Source organism: Diceros bicornis, chromosome 23 (genome assembly GCF_020826845.1).
Source record: "Diceros bicornis minor isolate mBicDic1 chromosome 23, mDicBic1.mat.cur, whole genome shotgun sequence".
In the NCBI taxonomy this organism is placed as follows: domain Eukaryota; kingdom Metazoa; phylum Chordata; class Mammalia; order Perissodactyla; family Rhinocerotidae; genus Diceros; species Diceros bicornis.
Genome location: NC_080762.1, coordinates 43,862,753 through 43,882,865, shown reverse-complemented (window position 1 = coordinate 43,882,865; position 20,113 = coordinate 43,862,753). Strand labels below are relative to the sequence as shown.

Sequence of the window (20,113 nt, the reverse complement as noted above, 5' to 3'; positions counted from 1 at the left end):
TAAAATATTGTCCATCTAGCAGCTTTGATACAAACTTTCTAAAAGTATCTATGGGAATGCCTATGAAAAACACAGGATGAAAACTTTAAACCTCACACCAGCACAAACAAGTCCACATGCTACCAGACCTTCAAGGCTGATAGATCTCTATTGAAAAGTTTGGTCAATGGCCCTTGTACACTACGCTGGCAGCAAGCCTGACCAACAAAAATGACCCATTCCCATTCCCTCACTGTCTACGATAGATCACAAACACAAAGTTTATACCAACCAGAAACCAGATGGCTGTTCTCCCACGTGTGTCCATGACATCATGGGGCAGACTGCTCCTATGCCCTTTCTTTCCCTATCTTCTAGATGGTTTTCCAAGTGTATCTATGGGGGTCCCTTAGACCCTTTCAGGTGGTCCATGAGGTCAAAATCATTTTGATAACAATGCTAAGCAATAATTTACCCTTTTCACTATCACTCTCTTATGAGTATACAGTACAGTTTTTCAAAGGCTACATGACATATGATATCACAACAAACTGAATAAAAAAGAACATGAGAATCCAGCTGTCTCCAATTAAGCCATATTCTTTAATTTGCAAAAAGGTAAAACAATGCCACTCTTGGCACTAAATTGTTTTTTGCTTTAGAATATATAATTATTTTTCACAAAAATGTTTCTTCTATTAATATAGTAGGTTTATTATTGTTATTTTTTTTAATTAATAAATATTTTCAGTTTTAGTTTCTAATGTGGTAAATATCACTCGACATAATCCATATAAATAAAAGCTCTTTGGGGTCCTCAATAATTAATATGAGTGTAAAGGGTCCTGAGACCAAAAAGTTTGAAAACTGCTGCTCTAGACAGTCTCAGTCTTTTAAAGAACTTCACTTCTTTCACTGATACAAACAGCAAGTCCAAGAAAATAATGAGAAGAAAGAATATGCGTATTAGTTTTATGGTCACTCATAAAAGAAGTACAGTAGGTGAAAAAGAAGACTATACTCCCAGAGAGCAGTGCCTATTGGAGACTATAATATTCACATACTCCATCTGTTCAGAGGATCATGCAGTAGTTGACAAAAGAACATTCCATTTCACTCTAGCACAGTCCTACCAGACAACTGCCATCAATGTAAACAGACGTGCTAACTGAAATTTAAACAGAGCGCAGACAAGAACCACCTACAACCCTTGTCAACTAACAAGCACTAGGACTGGATGAATCTTTCATCATTAAGGAAAGAGAAATAACATCACCGTAAAAACTCACAGAAAGAGTAGAACTTTAAAAATAAATTCTATTTAAAAATTCGATTAAAAAGGAATACATTTTTAGAAAAGTTTTATATCCTCAATAGGATGCTAGAGGACAAAACCTCTTAAGAAAAAGAAATAAGAAAAGAAAAAGAAAGTAATAAGAAAAGAACTTTCTTTTCTTGAGAGGAAAAAATAACAAGATGAGATTAAAAAGAAAATAAGTAAAGCAAAAAGCAAATACCGCAGAAAAGGGTAAAAATTCCACATTAGAGGAAAGAAACTGACATCAGAGGAAAATTAAATCTTTCATTTGAGACTCAATCTTAAAGATTTCCCAGAATGGAGGAGAGAAAAAATTAAATCAATATATTATATTAAAATAATCAATATCAAAAATTACAATTTTAAGTATGTCCAAAGAAACCAGAACACATAAAACTGATGCAATGTGGGCATTTAATACCCACGTCTCTCTTGAAAATGTACCTGACTTAGCACTGTAGTTAAAGATGGTATGTACTTCACTCCCCCTAATCAGAGACACCAATAAAATGACAGGAAGGAAACTAACCCAGAATAATGAAAAGCAAGTGGAGGACCATTAGAAAAAGAGAAAGATTTGCATAAATTTCTGAAATATAAAGAGGATATATAAACCAGAACACACCCAGAACAATGGATGGAACTTCACTGAAGGAAAGGCGAGAGTTGACCATCAGTCAAGTGACAGCTGAAGGGAACAACTCTGAAACTGTTAGGTCATCCAACAAAAACAATGAAGATCAAGCACCACTTACCTTGTGTATTTGGAGATTTCTGCCATTTTTATTTCAGAACACTAAAAATTACGTTCTAATGAACAGTTCAGGTTCTACCTTAAATACTGGCTAATGCTTACAATTTCCTTCAACTAACAATAGAAAAATAAATTCCAGCGATACATAGGCATATGCCCCACAGGGAAACCTGAATTGTGATTCTGTTTACATTTCTTTGGTGAAAAATAAATTGTATGATATAAGAGAACTTAATGTCATCTCTAACAAAACCCATAAATCTGCCCAGTGCTTTAATCAAACCCAAGGCTTTCAAATTATTGCCTTGAAATTACAGCATGAACATGGATTCAGCTTCCCCCTCTCCTCCTGGAAATCACATCTAAGCAACAAGGAAAGATTTTTGTGTGTGATTTTTATTTACCAAAGAGACTTTTTTTAAGTAACCTCAGTTTTCAGCAAAACTCAGAGGCAAAAATAATCCACAGACTCTAAAATACAAAAGTAGGCTATAAAAAGCAGCTAGAATCTGACAGAGACTTCAAGAGAAAAAGGGCTAAAGAAAGTTCAGAGAGCAAGTGGAAGACCTAGCAGATCTCAGAAACTGTGCACAAAAATACACTCTCTGAAAGTAAATAGCTTGCCCTTAAATGCAAAACCTAATGTCAATGTTGGAAATACTGAGTGCAGAAACCAGGATGAAAAGGACTGGGGACAGAAGCACACCAGTTCCTGGACTAGTTCAGAGCAACAGATCTGGTGGGTCTACTTAAAAGAATCACACAGAAAAGCCATACTGCCTACGACAAGTCTGATTCTTCAGCAGAAGTGAAGTTTTGGGTGGTATAATCTAAAATATCACTTCCTGTACACCCCTCCCATAGCAACCTCCTGCAAATAACTGACCCATGAATATCTAATTTATTTCAAGATGAGTAATATTAAGGGAACCTACATAGCATAATAGAAAAATACCAAATGAAAGAGGCAGAAATGCAATACTAACAGACAGGGCAGACTTGACAGAAAAATACTGCCATACAATGAAAGAAAATTATTACCAAACAATATTATGACTTTTAAGAAATTAATAAAACTCTCACTGCTATAAAGAGCAACAAAGCAGAAATGTAAAGATTAAAAAAAAAAAGGGATGGCAAAACAACTGAACAAAAGGTAACAAGACAAAATACAGGAAAAAAGTTCAAGGGAAAAAAATCATCATTACAGAAATGGAGGTACAAGAGAGGATATATATTTAAAGGACACAACAAGATGAAACAAAACCAAGGAAAAAAAGTTTAAAAGGATCAGGGCATCAATATCAGATTTAGAGCAGTGGTTCTCAAAGGAGGGTCCCTGGACCAGCAGCTGCAGTTTCACTTGGGAATTTGAGAGAAATGCAAATTCTCAGGGCACCACAGACCCACCAAAATCAGAAAATCTGGGAGTGGAACCCAACAATCTGTTTTAATAAGCCCTCCAGATAATTCTGATGCACAACTAAAGTTTGAGAACTGTTGCTTTGGAAGATGGAAAAGGAGACAATATGAGCACAGTTCAGAATGTCCAGAGGAAAACCAAACAATATAACATCACAAATATTTAAAGATACAAGTCAAGAAAACTTAAAACTTAAATCTACATATTAAAAAGGGCATAAGTGCCAGACAAAACTGACCTATCAAAGTCAACTCCAAGACATATCTAGCAAATTTCTGAACTTTGAAGATGAAGAAATAATCTTTTGAGCAAAGAGACAAAAAGATTAAGTTAATTAAAATGGAGAAAAATGCAAAAAATCAGATGGCATCTTATTGCTTCACAGCAACATTAAATGCTAGAAGACAGTGGCACAACATTCACAGGTGAAGCGTGAGCCAAAAATTTTATAACTCTCTAAACAACCCTTCAAAAATAAAGGTTACAACAAGCAAATATTTTCAAACATACAAGAACTAAGGGACCACTGTTCTCATGAAGTATTCTTGAGAAAACTACAAAGAGAGAAACTTTAGCCAAGCAAGAAATAGCTGAGGAAATTATGGGAAAAGGACTACTGTTACCAAAGCATTAAGAGTACTTAGCTGTAAAATAAAACAAATATGGGGATTAGGATAAAAGAACAGAAAGTAAATATCATCTGCCCCAAAAATATTAAAATAACATAAATAAAAATTGAGAAAAGAAAAGGGAGAAACCATGGGCTGGTACTCCAAGTTTATCACAATGCTAACAAATCAAAGTAGTAAGGTATAAGCATATTTAACAGGAAAGTAATATTATTCATTAAAAACTACAGAAATGGGAGTAAAAGAAGGAAGGCAAGAAAAAATGCTCCTTATAGTATTCATAGGTAGGGATTTAATAGATAATGTGTAGAGAAATATAGAACTAAAGATATCATATAAAGATATAATTATGAAACTAACCACTGGAATAAAAATACAGACCATTCAAATACCAGAAAATTACAAACACATTGCACCCACACCACATTGTAACAGCAGAATGAAAGACTTATGGTTAACTGTAAAAATAGAAAACATAATGATAGCACTGATATCCAATACATCTATCACATGGATAAATGTAAATGGCATAAATCACCACTTTAAAAAATAAAAGTTAGACACACGTCCACATGAGACTTGCAAACAAATGTGTGCAGCATCGTTATCCATAATAATCAAAAAGTGGAATCAACTCAAATGTCCATCAACTGAAGAATGGATAAATAAAATGCTGTTTATCTGCATAATGAAATCTGCATTCAGCCATAAAAAGGAATGAAATACTGATTCATGCTACAACATGGATGAACCTTAAGAACATTAGCTATGTGAAAGAAGCCAGTCACAAAACACCACATATTGTATGATTCCATTTCTATGAAATTTCCAGAATAGGCGAACCTATAGGGAAAGAAAGTAGACTGGTGGCTGCCAAGGGCTGAGGGTTTGGGGAAAAGTGGGGAATGGTTGCTAACGGGTACAGATGAAAATGTTCTAAAATTGACTGTAGTGATGGTTGCACAACCTTGTGCACTGAATTGAATTCATTGAAATTGTACATTTTAAATGGGTGAATTGTATGACATGCAATTACATCTCAATAAAGCTGTCTGAAATTCTAAATAATAAAAGAGTTACAGCATGAATCACAAAGAAAAACAAAACTCCACTATATACAAAGCATATACCTAAAATAATTTAAAAAAAAATTGCAATCGTAACTTGGACAAAGGCAAATACAAACAAAAAGAAACAGGACTCACAATGTTAGTCACAATCTTAGAAGTCAAGACAAAAAAGACTAAACAAGTTAAAAAAAGAACAGTTTATAATTCTAAGAAATATAAATCCAAATGAAAAATAATATCTATGAATTTATCATCACCAAAAAGCACTGGATGAATATTTATGAAGAAGAAACTTTAGAAGGTATTATAATTAAACAGACAATAGTGTTAGAAGGCTTTCATTCACCTAAGTCCGTGACAAATTAACTAAACCAAAAATAAATAAGGATATAAAATTATGACTAAAAACAAAAACATAATTAGTAAGGTAGATCTAATTGACATGTATCAAAATCTTTGCCAGGAAAACTTTAAAATCTTTTGAAGTTTCTGAGAAATAGTCCAAAAATTGATTATACCTCATAATAAATTCCAAAAAGCAGAAAAAGTACAGATAATATTCTTTCATCTCAACAGAATAAAATTTAAAATTAACCAATTCAGAAAATAAAAAGGTCCTTCCACATTGAAATTTCAAAACCCTTTAACAACCGTGGGAAAGAGAAAAAAATAAACCAAAATTGTGGAATTCTTAAAAACATGGCAAAAGTTATCACATGTCATATTATAGACATCAGACTATGGAAGGCTCAGAAGGAAATTTTTGTGTGTGTGTGTGTGTGAGGAGGATCAGCCCTGAGCTAACATCCAATGCCAATCCTCCTCTTTTTTTGCTGAGGAAGACTGGCCCTGGGCTAACATCTGTGCCCATCTTCCTCTACTTTATATGGGACACCACCACAGCACGGTTTGACAAGCGGTGCGTCGGTGTGCACCCGGAATCCGAACCGGCGAACCCCGGGCCACTGCAGTGGAGTGTGTGCACCCAACCGCTTGTGCCACCAGGCCGGCCCCTCAGAAGGAAATTTTAAGTACTAATATGTAAGAGAAAAAAAGAAAATTAATTAATTAAAAAGTCAGTAAAGGACAATAAAGAGAGGCACAAACAAGGAATTAATGAAAATAAAAGTAGGTTTTGCTTAGGAAACAAGTAGAAATCAAAAATTAATCCAAAGCCTGGTTTATTGGAGAGGGAAAAATTAAATACTATTATTAAGAAAAAAGCAAACAAACATTCAACTAATAAACCATGTGAAAGGAAATAACAAAAACAGAATAAATTTAAAGTCTGATAATCAATTACTTTCCTAAACTCTATACAAATACAGTCATGAGCCACATAACAATATTTTGGTCAATGACAGACTGCATATACTGCAATGGTCCCATAAGATTAGTATCATATAACCTAGGTGTGTAGTAGGCTGTATCATCCAGGTTTGCATAAGTACTGTAGGGGAGGGAGAAATTTTCCTCTACCCTTCTAGGTTCTTCCGGCTGGTCTAAGAATTAAAGTGACATAAGACAGATTAACAGAAGAAAAACAAACAAAAGTTTAATAACATGTATACATGAGAGAAACCCAGGAAAACCAAGTAACTCACCAAAATGGCCAAAGCCCTCACCTTAAATACATCCGCAGCTAAAGACAAAAGAAGGTGTTGGGGTGAAGAGAGTCAGGGACTTCCAAGGGAAGGAAAGCAATTCACAGGTAGGCAAAAAGGAGCAAACATTTGCAAAACAAGTGTTTGGCCACACAGGAACAGAAGAACACAGAGCGGAGCCCAACAAACAGGCTTCTTTAGGTTCTTCCCTATCCTTTATCTAGTTCATGTTATGCTAAGGCGATAGCTTGCTCTCTGAGACAGGTTCTTTTAACTGAATTCTTTTAGGCAGTTAAGCAGGAGCAAACTAGAAAAATTTTTTGAGTCTTTTTTTCCCTAAAAATAATCAGCCTAAAATAATCTTCATGTTTAAGAGATACATTTTGGGGTGGCAAATTTTGTTCCCCTCAGTACACTCTGTATGATGGTCACACAATGATGAATTCACGTACCGACACATTTCTCAGAATGTATCCCCATCGTTAAGCCACACATGACTGTAATTTTAAAACATTAATGAAACAGATACTTTAGTAAGAATCATAATTTACTAAAAGAGACTCCAGAAGAGAAAGAAAATCTAAACTTACCAATTTCCACAGGAGAAGTGGAGGAAGTCCAAAATCTGTTAATCTAACCCCAAAAGACTAAGGCCCAAATAGTTTCATGGGAGAATTCCACAAAACCTATAAAAACTAGATAATTCCACTGCTATTAAAGCTACTCCAAAACACACAAAAAAAGAAAAAAAAAATCCTAACTTCTTTTTATAAAGCAAGTATAATATTGATATAAAAGTTTCCAAAGATTCACAGAACAAAAGCATTTATGAACATCAATGCAAAAATTTTAAATAAAATGTTAGAAAAACTGGGCAGTACATTTTTAAAAAATAATGTATTATGGAGAAATATTCCATGTTCCTGGATAGGAAGGCTCAGTATCGTCAAAATGTCAGTTCTCTCTAACTTGATCTATAGATTAAATGCAATCCCAGTCAAAATCCCAGCAAATTATTTTGTGGATATTAACAAACTGATTCTCAAGCGTATATGGAGAGGCAAAAGACCCAGAATAGCCAACACAATATCAAAGGAGAAGAACAAAGTTGAATGACTAACACTACCTGACTTGAAGACTTACTATAAAGCTACAGTAATCAAGACAGTGTGGAATTGGCAAAAGAACAGACAAATAGATCAATGGAACAAAACAGAGCCGAGAAACAGACACACATAAATAAGACATCTGATCTCTGACAAAGGAGCAAAGATGGGTCTTTTCAACAAATGGTGCTGGAACAACTGGATATCACACGCCAAAAAATCAATCTAGATACAAACCTTACACTCTTCACAAACATTAACTCAAAATAGATCATAGATTCAAAAGTAAAACACAAAACTATAAAACTTCTAGAAAATAACATAGGAAAAAATCTAGATGACCTAGGGTAGGGTGGTGCCTTTTTAGATATAACACCAAAGACATGATGCATGAAAGAAATAATTGATAATCTAGACTTAATTAAAATTAAAAACTGCTCTGCAAAAGACAATGTCAACAGAATGAGAAAACAAGCCACAGACTGGGAGAAAATATTTGCAAAAGACACATCTGATAAAGGACTGTTATCCAAAATATAAAAAGACTCTTAAAACTCAGCAATATCAAAATAAACATCTTGATTAAAAAATGAACCAAAGATCTTAACAGACACCTTAACAAAGCAAATATACAGATGGAAAATAAGCATATAAAAAGACGCTCCACATCATATGTCATTAGGGAACTGTAATTTTTTTTAAAAACGAGATAACACACACCTATTAGATTGGCCAAAATCCAGAACACTGACAACACCATATGCTGACAAGGTTGTGGAACAACAGGTACTCTCATACATTGCTGGTGGGAAAGCAAAATGGTGCAGCCACTTTGGAAGACAGTATGGCAGTTTCTTACAAAACTAAACATACTCTTACCATCTCATCCAGCAATCACACTCTTTGGTATTTACCCAAAGGAGTTGAAAACTTATGTCCACAAAAAACCTGCACACGGATGTTTATAGTAGCTTTATTCACAATTGCCACAACATGGTAGCAATCAAGATGTCCCTCAGCAGTGAATGGATAAATAAACTATGGTACACACATACAATGGAATATTATTCAGCACAAAAAAGAAATAAGCTAGCAAGCCACGAAAAGACATGGAGAAACTTGTATGCGTATTAGTAAGTGAAAGAAGCCAATCTGAAAAGGCTACATAGTGTGTGATTCCAACTACATGACATTCTAGAAAAGGTAAAACTAAAAACACAGTAAAAAAGGATCAGTGGTTGCCTGGGGGAAGGGGGAGAGGGAGGGATGAATAGGCAGAGCACAGAGGATTTTTAGGGCAGTGAAAATACTCTGTATGATATTATAACGACAGATATACGTCATTATACATTTGTCAAAACCCACAGAATGTTCAACACCAAGAGTGAATCCTTATGTAAACTATGGACTTTGGGTGATTATGTTGTGTCAACGTAGGTTTCATCCTTGGTAACAAATGTGCCATTCTGGTGAGTGATGTTGCCAATGTGGGAGGCTATGCATGTGTGGCAGCAGGAGGTATATGGGAACTCTCTGGCCTGCCTTTCAATTTTGTTGTGACCCTAAAACTGCTCTAAAAAAATAAAGTCTTTAAAAAATAATAATAATAATAATATACTAAGACTACGTAGGGCTTATCCCAGGAACACAAGAAAGTTTCAGTGTTAGAATATATTTTCATATAATTCTGAGATAAACAGATCTAAACAGAAAAAAATAACAGTATTACATCTATAGTAAACACAAAGCCACTTGACAACATTGAACACCTATTCTTGATTAAAAGTAAAATGACTCAGTAAAATAGAACCAAACAGACACTTGTTTAATGTGATAAAATAGATTTCAGACTCAAAGACAACATATTATATATACTTTGAAGCAACACTACAAGTATTCTCACTCTAATTAGGAACAAGACAAGGATCCCTATAACTATTACTACAATTTAAAATTGTACTTGTGTATTACTGAATTAGACGAGAGAAAAATTAATGTATGAAAAATCCAAAGAGTAAAACTATGCCTATTTATACATAATATGACCAAATACCTAGAAAATCCAAGAAAACCAACTGAAATATTATTACAAAACATACACAAACAATAACAAAACGCAGCAAGAGAGTTGGATAAAGTCAGTATACCAAAATCAACAGCTTTCAAGTTTAAAACTCATTTTGTATAAGAGGCCTCTGCTAAAGTCCTACAGTTAACATCATACTTAATAGTTAAAAACATATTTTTCCTGCCCAAAGATGATGAACAAACAAGGTGCACTCTCACTACTTCTATTTAACATTAAATGAGAGGTTCTAGCCAGTGCAATAAGGCAAAACAAAGAAATAAAAGGCTTCCAGATTAGAAAAGAACAAGTAAAAGCACCCTTTGTTTGTAGACGACATGATTGCCCATGTAAAAAAATCTGATGGAATCTACAAAAAGCTATTAGAATAATAAGTGAGTTTAGCAAGATTGTGAGATAAAAGATCAATATACAAAAATCAACGCATTCTTATATATTACTAGCAATTAGAAATTTGAAATTTTTAAAATACTATTTACAATAGTATCAAAAAGTATGAAATAAATCTGAAAAAATTCAGATGAGTAAAACCTGACACTTAAAACCACAAAAATTTCTAGAGAAAATAAAATAAGAGATATACCAGGTTGATGAACTGGAAAACTCAATATTGTTAGGACGTCGATTCTCCACCTAAATTGACCTGTATATTCACCACAACTCCACTCCAAATCCCAGCAGACTTTTTTGTAGAAATTGACAACTGATTCTAAATTCATACGAAAATGCAAAGGCCTAGAATAGCCAAAACAACTTCAAAATAGAAGTTCAAGGTTGGAAGATTAATTCTGATTTCAAGATTTATTATAAACAAAAGTAATCAAGACAGTGTGGTACTAGTGTGAAGACAGACAAACAGATTAAGGGAACAGAACAGAGTATAGCAATAGACCTAGGCATACATGACAACTTATTTTTTATAAAGGTACAAAAGAAATTCAATGAAAAAAGGATAGTCTCTTCAATAATCGGTGCAGAAAACAACTGGATATCCATATGCAAAACAAACAAATAAAAACCTATCAACAGGCTAAAAACAACCCAAATATCTATGACTATGGAATAGTTAGTTAAATTATGGTACATTGATAGGATGGAAATCTGTGCATCTGTAAACAGAGAATGAAGGCAATCTCTATGCACCAATACTGGGGCCAGGGGATTCAGATATACTGTTAAGTAAAAAAAAAGCCAGGTATAGACAGTGTGTTAAGAATCACCTCTTGGGTAAGGATGGTAAGAATATAAATAAATGTATTTGCTTGTATATGCATAAAGAAATTCTGATGGATACACTAAATGCTAACAGCAATGGTTACTCTTCTGAGAAGATGATAAATGGACAAGGAACTTTCAGAGAAACTATTTGTCACACGACTTCTAAAAGTTTGTTACATTTTTAATCTGTTCAAATAACTCTTTTTTAATTGGCCTTCGAACTGGAAATGCAAATAAAATTATAATTTGAGAAACTGCTACTTATTATTACTATTTTTGAAGCTGTAGTCTAACTATGCATATTAAGCTAAAAACTGAACAACTCATTATCCCTCAACTGTGTTTGACAACCAAATTAGACAAAAATGAAGAGGTTGTTAACAGAGCTATATTAATAAAGTTCTAAAATCAAAGATTTTATAGATATACAGAAATGAAATTCTATTATTTTCTACAAAAAAGTATGCATTGGGCCGGCCCCGTGGCTTAGCGGTTGGGTGCACACGCTCAGCTACTGGCGGCCCGGGGTTCGGATCCCGGGCGCGCACCGACGCACCGCTTCTCCGCCCATGCTGGGGCCGTGGCCCACATACAGCAGCTAGAAGGATGTGCAACTATGACGTACAGCTATCTACTGGGGCTTTGAGGAAAAAAATATATATTTTTAAATTAAAAAAAAAAAGTATGCATTTTTCATGGTCTGAAATTTTGTTTAAAACCACATAAAAATTAGCCTTCCTCATAAAAATAATATATATTTCCCTGACAAATGTTTTATCATTCATAATATCACTATTTTACCATTCCCATCGACAAAGATAAAAATAAAAAGAATCCTAGAGCAATAACCTGTCAACTGTAGCTACTATCCTATAACTGGTGTTACTATAGTCTTACTCTTTAGACCAACTCTGCTGCAAAATCTGTTTTCCTTCTGTATTCTACAACGAAAAACATGTTGGTAAGAGAAATTGAGAGCAAAAAATAATAGTAAGAACTGAAAAGGGGAAGACAGGGACCTATATTTAAAATTATAAATATTAGAACTGCTTAAAAAGAATAACCTATGATTTTAAAAAGGTTAAAAAGGGGTTATATAAACTAAGTATAAACAAAAAGAAGTAAGAGCATCATGTTTTTCTAGTGAAAAACTACATGAAAAGTTGTGTAACAGAACTGCTTCAAATCCCTAAAGAACAGTTCTCATAGTCACCCACTGGCAAGGATTTCTAAGCAGTACTGATTTTGACTAATGAAACTATACTAAGACATTTTCTAAAACGCGGAATTTTGAATTATGACAGTACAAACTGTCAAGTTAGTTTTTTAAAAAACGAATGCAAACTGAAACAATTTGGCTTCTGCCCAACTTTTACACTGTATTTATAATTGAGAAAGTATTTCTATAAGAGTACATAGCTCCAATTAGCAGATTTCCACCAAGAATGTGGCCCATGTTATGTGTCAATATTATCCTTACCCTGCCAATTGGGCAGGGCACAGAAGTGACAGGCTCTTGTAGACTCTCCTATAATATCCCTGCTGCCAAAAAAGACACAAAAGGCAAGCAGTGAACTGTGGGAAGATCATGGCAGCAGAAGTCAACCAACAGTCCCATGTCAAGCAGGCATTATGCAAAATATTAATGAAAGTAGAACGATAATTTTGTATTTGTTGAAAAGAAAAAGACAGGCACTCAACAGCGCTGGGATTACTGCTAATATTATATCCAAGGGCTAATACCAAATTGAGTGGACATGAGAAGAAGCAGGTAAAATACAACAAAAACTTCCATCATCTAACATGTGAGATTATACTAGAGAGGAGTTCAAAACATATAATTGCAAATGTTGCTGTATTTCCTATATTATTCTATCATAACCACTCGTCCTCCAACAAATAGTAATTCCCTGGTGCATCTTTACTGTCAAATACTATGCAGCAGTTAAAAAAACTGTAGCATATTTCTACGCGCTGACATGGACACACTTCCAAGCCATACTGTTATGGGAAAAAAACAACAGCCCAGAATGTTTAGTATGATGCATTTTAAGTGTCAAAACAATAAAAATAAGTAATAAAAGAAAAGCTTCCATATGTGTGTGTATATATATATGTACGTATATATATACACACACATATAAATTAATGTAAATGAATTTTTTAAATAAGACTATGTACCAAACACTGTTGACCTTCAGAAGGCCTAACAAGTGATTTCTATACCGTTTACAGTACAGCTTTTTGAAAAACATAATATAGACCAACAGCCATGAGTCAAAAACTATTATGAAAAACAAGTAAGCAACCTAGTTTAAGTTTCCATCACTGAGAATCTTACTAAAGAGAAGAACACCTGGGAATTGTATGTCTTTGTCCAGAATAGTACTATATTCAAGTAATTTTTAGAAAAATCAAGACAATTGGGCAGGAAAATGTCATTCATATTCCTCTCACAAGCTGAATTATGATACACTGTAAGTACTATTTAGAAAAATTTACCTTTCTTGAAATGCTGATGTCAAAAAATGGCTTATTTCTGACACTAAATGGTTCCTGTGTTTTGTCAATGAGCCCAGTCTTCATTTTCTCATGTCGAGGATTTATTATTTCTCGTTCTATACACTGCAGACGAACATTAAAATCGCAATCTCCAACTGGCTGTGCCTGAATTAAATGAGACAAATATTAAAATTTTAACACTAAAAACTATTTTATCAGCATAATTATCAAGGCTGTCACACTGTGTAGCAGTCTACGTAAATAGCATCCTTTGGAGTTGCCCAATGCATAGCCTGCACAACCATACGTGCCAGCCCTGATAATTAATTTGACTAATGATAGAAGCATACACACCCACACACAGTTATTTATTTTAAAATTGTAAATACATAAAATAGCATGGGAAAGTGGTATTGATCCAAAGTTTCCACATCTGAATTAAAGCACTAATATACTCACTAATCATTTTTATTATTTATATTAGTGAAATTATATGATTTAGTAAAACCTGTATAAAAACTAAAATCCACATAATTCTAGAAAGTATAAGCAAATAACACATCAAAATAAGCAACATGGTCACCTATATTTTTTGTTGTTGAATGTGCTAACACTTTCCAGGCATCAATAAGTAGAAGATATTTATTAGACAAATACATCTTTAACTTTGAAAACTAATACAGAACAAAGTTTATATAATATATTCAATTATATAGTTATAAAGAAAGTTCTCTCCCATATGTATACATACAGTATATATACTATACGGTATACGTGGTTTGAACCATGAAATAAAAAGTGCATGTACACTTTTGTATGAGTTGAAGGTAAGGGCTTGCCGTATCCTAATGGCACATACAAATATAGCTATAACACATCATCTGGGTGACAGTAACCGCCCAGATCAGTAGCATCACCTCAACCGCATATCAAGTAACCCTCTTCTTTACTTTGCAGTCGGACACCCTTCCATGCATTTTTACCATCTTTTCTGTCTTCTTCCTCTTATCTAACCCACCTTACTCAACCTAACATTTACTCAACCTAATGTTTACAAAGGGGTGGCAATACTTGCTTAAGCTGTGAACATTAAATATGCCTCAGGGATGACATTTTCTCAACTTTGGAAGGATGACAATTTGATACTCAGCAAAGACTAAGGAGCAAAACAAAGTGAACAAGACCTAGGTATGAGGTATAATATGCTCCCCTTGCATAAAGGCACACAACTGTTTGTAAAGGGTATTTATTGAGGAAATGCTAGTAAATAACCACACAGTCCATGTGTAATCTTTTCCATTTCACCCACGTCATCAACAAGGTTGAAAAACCAAAAATGTTAGGCTTATTTATTAGGCCTATTAGATGAATTCAGACCACTATAAAATTAAAGTGGAACAAGCAAGCCCTCTTTGTTTTAAGAAAGAAAATAAAAAGTCTAACCACTGTTAAAAAATATATAAGTAGTCTAAATTCCCTCATAGATACTTTTCACTTTTTTGTGTGTGTGTGAGAGGAAGATCAGCCCTGAGCTAACATCCATGCCAATCCTCCTCTTTTTGCTGAGGAAGATTCGCCCTGGGAACACCTGTGCCTATGTTCCTCCACTTTATATGGGACGCTGCCACAGCATGGCCTGACAAGCGGTGCCTCGGTGCGTCCCCGGGATCCGAACCCAGGCCGCCAGCCGCAGAGTGCGAGCACTTAACCGCTATGCCACAGGGCCAGCCTAGATACTTTTCACTTTAAAATATACATAAATTCACCAAAACAACAGGAATAGATCGAAAGAAAGTTCACCTTCAAATCTATGCTGCCTGTCGTAAGGAAGGTTTTGATAGATAGGTGTTGAATCATTGAGAATAGACTACAGGAAGCAATCAATAGCTACTGACTAACTGGCCTCCTTGTTTTGAGTTTTTTCTCACTTCAAAACACTATCCATGCTGCCACTGGAGTTACCTTTCAAAACAATAAAAGTGTGCTCATATCATTACCGTAACTAAAACCCTCAACAGTGTCCTACTACATACAGAACTAAGCTAAAATGCCTTATTCAAGTAATCTAGCCTCCTACTCACCAATTCATTCTCATTTCCTGCTACGTCCCACATCTCACCACACATCAAGTACACTAACAACCACCTAACGCTCCTGACCTCCAAGACTCAATCCTTCAAAATTAATCTGTGTCACCTTCTCTGTCTGCGATTCCACACTTCAATGATTCAACTACACCCAGGGTAAGATGGAATTTTCTCAACTCTCTAGTACTTCTCATATATTTCCGTATCTCTCATAAACCTTTGTTGTTACACTTATGATACTACTATAACTATTTCTTTACATTTATATTCTCATCCATAAGACCAGTGGTCTGCAAATTTCCTGATTTTTGTATCCAAACTAAACACATAGCCTAACAAATGTATATAATATATGCATATTAATTTTTAATAAATTGCATCCATGTATAACTGTATATGTTATAAAACAGACAAAAATTGAATAAACAAATAGATAGATAAAAAATAAACAGAAGTTCCCCTATTTTCTTCCCAAATCCCAAGCTGAAGTTGCCAGAATCTCCATATCGTAGAAGCAAGGAACTGGACTTTTTAAACACTACCCAAGTGATTACATCCCAAGAACAAGAACTGTCCTAGAGAAACTTTGACACATGTGCACAAGAAAAAATATATAAAACTGTACAATAGTCATATAATAGCAAATATGGAAACCCAAACGTCCATCAAAAGGAAAGATAAATTCTGTACATTTATACAATGTAATACTCAATAGTAATTAAAATGAATGAACTAAACCTACACATATTAACACAGATAAATCTCAACAAAATAACATGGAGTAAATGTTGGGTACCACAGTACAGTACAATGCCCTTTCTATAATACCAGAAACCTTGCAAAAGAATACCGCATATATTTTATGGGCACACACGTAGGTAGTAAAGGTATTAAAAACATTCATGGGAACAATAAACACCAAATTCAGTGTAGAAGTTGCTTCTGGGTAAAAGGGTCAGAATAGGACGAGAGAGGTGTGCACAAGAAACTTCTACTGGATCTGTAATGATTTATTTCCTATTAAAAAGAAAGTGGAATAAAAATGACAAATGCTGAGCTTCAGCAAATCTGGTGGTCAGTACATGAGTATTCCTTATATTATCTTCCTATAGTTTTGTGTTTGCTGAAATGTTTCCTTTTTATTTTGTTTTTGCTGAGGAAGATTCTCCCTAAGCTAACATCTGTTGCCAACCTTCCTCTATTTCGTACATGAGCCGCCATCATAGCATGACCCCTGATAGATGAGTGATGTAGGTCCACACCCGGGAACCAAACCAGGGCCACTAAAGCGGAGCACGCCAAGCTTAACCGCTAGGCCAACCGGGGCTGGCCCTCATGTTTTTTTAAAGAATTAGAAGGCTGCTATCTAAGACAAAGTTCCCAGGCTAAGAAATGAACCTCTACTGAGAGCTCAATATCAAGAGGCAAAGGAGATAGCACTCCCCCATTCACAAGAAACAAGACCACCCCCCACCCTTTATGTCTCATTGTGGGCCAGTGAACATTATTTTACAATCTTTGACAAGAGTAAGCCAGCTCTAGAAAGCATTACTTTTGAGGAATACAGTGGTCACAAACAGAACAAAACTAAAACTTGACAGTTTCTGACCTTGAGTTTCTTAAATTTAAAACTCTGCTTGAGGGGCCAGACTGTTGGCGTAGTGGTTAAATTCGTGTGCTTCACTTCGGCAGCCGGGCGTTCGTTCTCAGGTTCAGATCCCAGATGCAGACCTACACACCACTTATCAAGCCATGCTGTGGCAGGCGGCGCACTTATCAAGTAGAGGAAGATGTGCACAGATGTTAGCCCAGGGCTAATCTTTCTCAGCAAAAAGAGGATTGGCAACAGATGTTAGCTCAGGGCTAATCTTTCTCATCAAAAAAAAAAAAAAACAACTCTGAAATATCGATATTCAACCAAAAAATGAGATATGTACATTGAAAATTTCCAGGAAAAAATGCCTTTAAGTAATCTGATTAATGCAATCCTGAATCTTAATACTGCAATTTAACATATCTACCTGAAAAAAAGTTTTTAAAAATTTTGTTATAAATCTTCAAAACTTTAAACCTTAAACAACACTTTTAATTCCAGAATTCTTAACTGCTTTCAGTCTGGTTTGAATATTAAACGAACACGCAATTTGAATAATATATATGTAGAGGAATGATTATACCTTTTCAGAGATGTACACTACTGAAAGAGTTTCTTGCACTTACAGAAGTCATCTTGTACTGCCTAAATAATTTAGACATTCATACTATAATTAAACATAAACAGGCAAGCAGATTCTTGGGTAGTCTAAAACTGTAGTAAATGAGTAGAGAATATAATTCCAATTTTTTGATATCTATTTACAAAAGAGAATTTTATATTTTGTTTTTAACTTTCTTGCTTGTACTCATGAATAACATATTTGTGCCTCTTATCTATACATTCCACACTCATAATCAGTTTCTCTTCTTTTTTCTAAGTGACAGTAATAAAATTTGGGGACTTTTTTTCAATCGAGTACAGGGGTAACTAAAACTAAGTTGCCATTTTATAAAACGCTGTCATATTTCATCACAAACTGATTTTCTTCACTCAAAGTACCTAAAGAATCTCAAGACAAGAAATGTGCAAAATATTAGGCAATGAGAGAGAGAAAAGGAGATGTAAAAGTATTAACAAGAAAATATCAAACAAGCAACCTGAAAGAGTCACAATTCTTCTTTCCTACTATCTCTAAGGCACTAACGCTTTTTATTTGTTAAAAACATATCTATTATCTCAGTGACAACTTTTATTTTATAAATTATAAAAGATACTTACATTGAATTTAATTATGTCATATATCAAATATCTAGGAACAGCCTGTCCATTTACTCTGTCAATAATCATTTCCTTGAAAGAGAAAAGAAGATAAGTTTCTTCATACTTTAATAGCAATTTCTTTAATTTGATTGAAACATAACATACACAGAGAAAGCATATAAGTTATAAATATACAACCTGACAAAACTTCAAAGTCAACACACTTATACCTAGATCAAATCAACAGATTGACAGCACCCCAAAAATCTCCATCATGAATTTATTCTGTATTGAAATAAAATCATATGACAATATCTTATTATTATTTTATATTTGAATTACTATGCTACATTTTGTTTTATGTTTGAATTACTAACCAACTACTAGTAAAAAGAGACTAGAAATTTTAAATTCCAAATATCAGGGACATTTTAAAAAATAATTTTGTTAAATCATTACTGCCTCTAATTTTGTTATATGCCAATTACTTTAATCATAAAATCCATAGGTATAAATGGTGCTCTTACTATAGATATAATCCCCATGGGACCTACGTGGTCTTTCTTGGTTCCATGTCCCTCTACTATAATCAAAGCCAACAGGACAAGAGAAAATGATATCACAGCCATTAAGTGAAAAGAACTTAAATTTTGTACTTCGACAAAATAGAGATAAAGGACACTAAAGAATGGTTATAGGTATATAATGCAGTATATAATGCGGTATAAATATATATATATAATGCAGTATATAATATTTTATAAAATTTTATAAAATTTTAATTTTTAATAATAGATTTTGACCTAACATTATTTTTCTTTCCTCATATTCTTCCTAGAAAACTAAGCAGATTTTTTATCTAATTTCATGACAGAAAATCCACACACAATCTTCTAAAATTACAAAGAACACACTGATTTAAGACAAACGTATTTTGTTGTTTTAAAAAATTATTACTCCAGGGGCTGGCCCGGTGGCGCAAGTGGTTAGGTGCGCACGTTCCGCTGCGGCGGCCCGGGGTTCGCCGGTTCGGATCCCGGGTGCGCACCGACGCACCGCTTGTTAAGCCATGCTGTGGCAGCGTCCCATATAAAGTAGAGGAAGATGGGCATGGATGTTAGCCCAGGGCCAGTCTTCCTCAGCAAAAAAGAGGAGGATTGGCATTGGATGTTAGCTCAGGGCTGGTCCTCCTCACAAAAAAAAAAAAAAAAATTATTACTCCAGGGACAAGGGGTTTGGGGGTGGGTATGAGGGGGGAAGGGATGCATTTATACAGTGACTCACAAACAATAATGTACAAAAAAAATTTCACAATGTGATAAACTATTATGACATCAATAAAAAAAATTTTTTTAAACTATTAACAATTAATTTCTTTTTTGAATATGTATTTGTTAAGCTACAGACATTTCTTTATGCTTATCATCTTGAACTCAACATTTGACATAAACTAAATCACTTTCATTCTATTAAACTGTTTACTGAAATATTTTTATTAAAATACTTGCATCTAAAGGAAACCATAAACAAAATAAAAAGA

General features: G+C 34.2%; 1 protein-coding gene across 3 annotated transcripts in view; it reads right to left on the bottom strand.

The window, feature by feature from the left end:
- The window catches only part of RNGTT (RNA guanylyltransferase and 5'-phosphatase), a 308,561-nt gene that overhangs the window by 182,390 nt on the left and 106,058 nt on the right, over positions 1-20,113 (bottom strand). For 2 of the 3 annotated variants that reach the window (XM_058566657.1, XM_058566655.1), the window contains exons 10-11: positions 18,592-18,663; positions 13,690-13,854 (exon numbers count right to left, since the gene is read on the bottom strand). In XM_058566657.1, coding sequence (XP_058422640.1) covers positions 13,690-13,854; positions 18,592-18,663 — 237 coding nt within the window. The remainder of the gene's footprint in view (positions 1-13,689; positions 13,855-18,591; positions 18,664-20,113) is intronic. The other variant, XM_058566656.1, reaches the window with a different exon arrangement.